At 34.1% G+C, this 1,783-nt stretch overlaps 1 protein-coding gene across 1 annotated transcript; it reads right to left on the bottom strand.

Annotated features, from left to right (window-relative positions):
* Positions 1-12: 12 nt before the first annotated feature.
* Positions 13-1,777, bottom strand: LOC112457524 (the record flags this gene model as incomplete). Its single annotated transcript, XM_025020662.1, has 1 exon — positions 13-1,777. A coding segment is annotated over exon 1 (1,749 nt), but the record flags the coding sequence as incomplete, so codon positions are not given.
* Between the last annotated feature and the right edge of the window lie 6 nt (positions 1,778-1,783).

The raw sequence follows: 1,783 nt of genomic DNA on the forward strand, positions 1-1,783 counted from the left end.
AACATTATTTGCAGACTTGAATAAACACTTATTTTTTACCATTCTTCCGTATGCCCTAGTACGCTCTATACACAAATTTAATTGATTTATTATTATAGGATCTACTCGTAATTCTTTCCCGAAATATCTGTTTATTCCAAATTTCTCAGTTCTTATTGTGCATCTATTTTGTAAGTAATAGCAATAGTCTAATACAGGTGAAAAATCTTTCGCTAAAACATGTCTTTCTAACATCATAATACTTTGCTTAATTGAAAGAGTTCTACATATTTGACTTAAGACTCCTTTAGCGGCATGCACGCATTTTATAATGTGCCCGTTGCCAGATTCAAATGGATAACAAGAATGTGACCAAAGTGGTCCCCAATCAGCAACACTCTGTGAAAGATGACTGACTTGATGGACATTAAAAGACATCGCACTCTCTCCATAATAATATTGTGTTAAGGCAACAAATCTTCTTAAAAGTTTATCTGCTCTACGTAATTCAGCATCACTAATGAAAGGTTGTAATAACAAATAATACCCTTCTACTAATAAAAACCAGTGCTGCACATAATTTTGGAAATTAGGTAATTGTGATAATACAGGCAAACTATAGAATAACAGCCAATTTTCCCACTCCGCAGCATTCCAATATTTACGATGGTAGATCGATCGCGATAATCGAACGAGTTTAGTTGGCACCTTGAAGGCTTTTATTTGCTTATCAATAATATCTATGTAAGAATTTGAAATTGAGTATGGCATATTTGATGAATCGAGCCAATATTCTGCGAATTGTTTTGCAATACCCAAATCCATGCAATGCATAGGGTCTGGTACAAAACCATCGATGATATCAAACTCTCTTAAATTCAATAATGGTGAAGCCTTCTTAATACCGAAAACCGATGTATTTGTATTTACTGCTTCTTGAATATGCTGTAGAGTTTGTTCGGCTGTTCTTCTGGCTGGAATTTCATTGAGTAAAGTGTATTTTACACTTGTGCCTTTATTGTAACGAACTGGTATTCCTGGATGGAGACACCAGTTACATCCATAGTACCCGTTAAACTGAGTTGTACCTTGCATTGTTGGCCGTGCTACAGCATCAACACAACAGCACAAGGCATATAAGTGAATTCGTCTTATTTCATTATTGATATTACAAACTATTCCATTTGTTGTCAAACTGTTCATGCTGTCAACAAAGGGACGTAAAAAATAAATCATGTTCGGTTTATCATGACCAAACCATAAGGAATATACTATTGATTTTTGATTACGCACATGCATTGGTACTTCATTAGGAATTATTTGAATTGGCCATATAGAAAATTTGGCGCTCTTAAAAATAGGCGACCCATCACTATTAAAAATTACTGTTAAGTAAGATTTTTTATGATCATCTGGCAGTGACGCAATGAACTCTTTATACTTTCGGCCATCGTGAATGTCTTGCAAGTTGTTATCAATTACTTGTTCTCTTTCGGCGATAACTGTAGTATAATAATCAGAGTTACTCTCTATGATGCTTTGGATTTCATCTGTTATATCTAATGTGACAAAGAAATCACGGTAACATGGGTCTTTTACATTAATTTCTTCTTCGCAAACCTGACAAAAAATTATATGATTGTTCTTACAAAATTCACCTATATGTGTTTTGCATGTTGGGCAAACTGCATGGTATTTTATTCCTTCTCCTGGATAAAATAATTTATCTATCATATACCGTGTATCTGGAATAAAAGGTGTAGCGACAAAAGTATTTAACATTTTACAAAGATCTGCTGTAGCC

This window comes from Temnothorax curvispinosus, unplaced genomic scaffold (assembly GCF_003070985.1).
Source record: "Temnothorax curvispinosus isolate PA1 unplaced genomic scaffold, ASM307098v1 QBEX01007803.1, whole genome shotgun sequence".
Classification (NCBI taxonomy): domain Eukaryota; kingdom Metazoa; phylum Arthropoda; class Insecta; order Hymenoptera; family Formicidae; genus Temnothorax; species Temnothorax curvispinosus.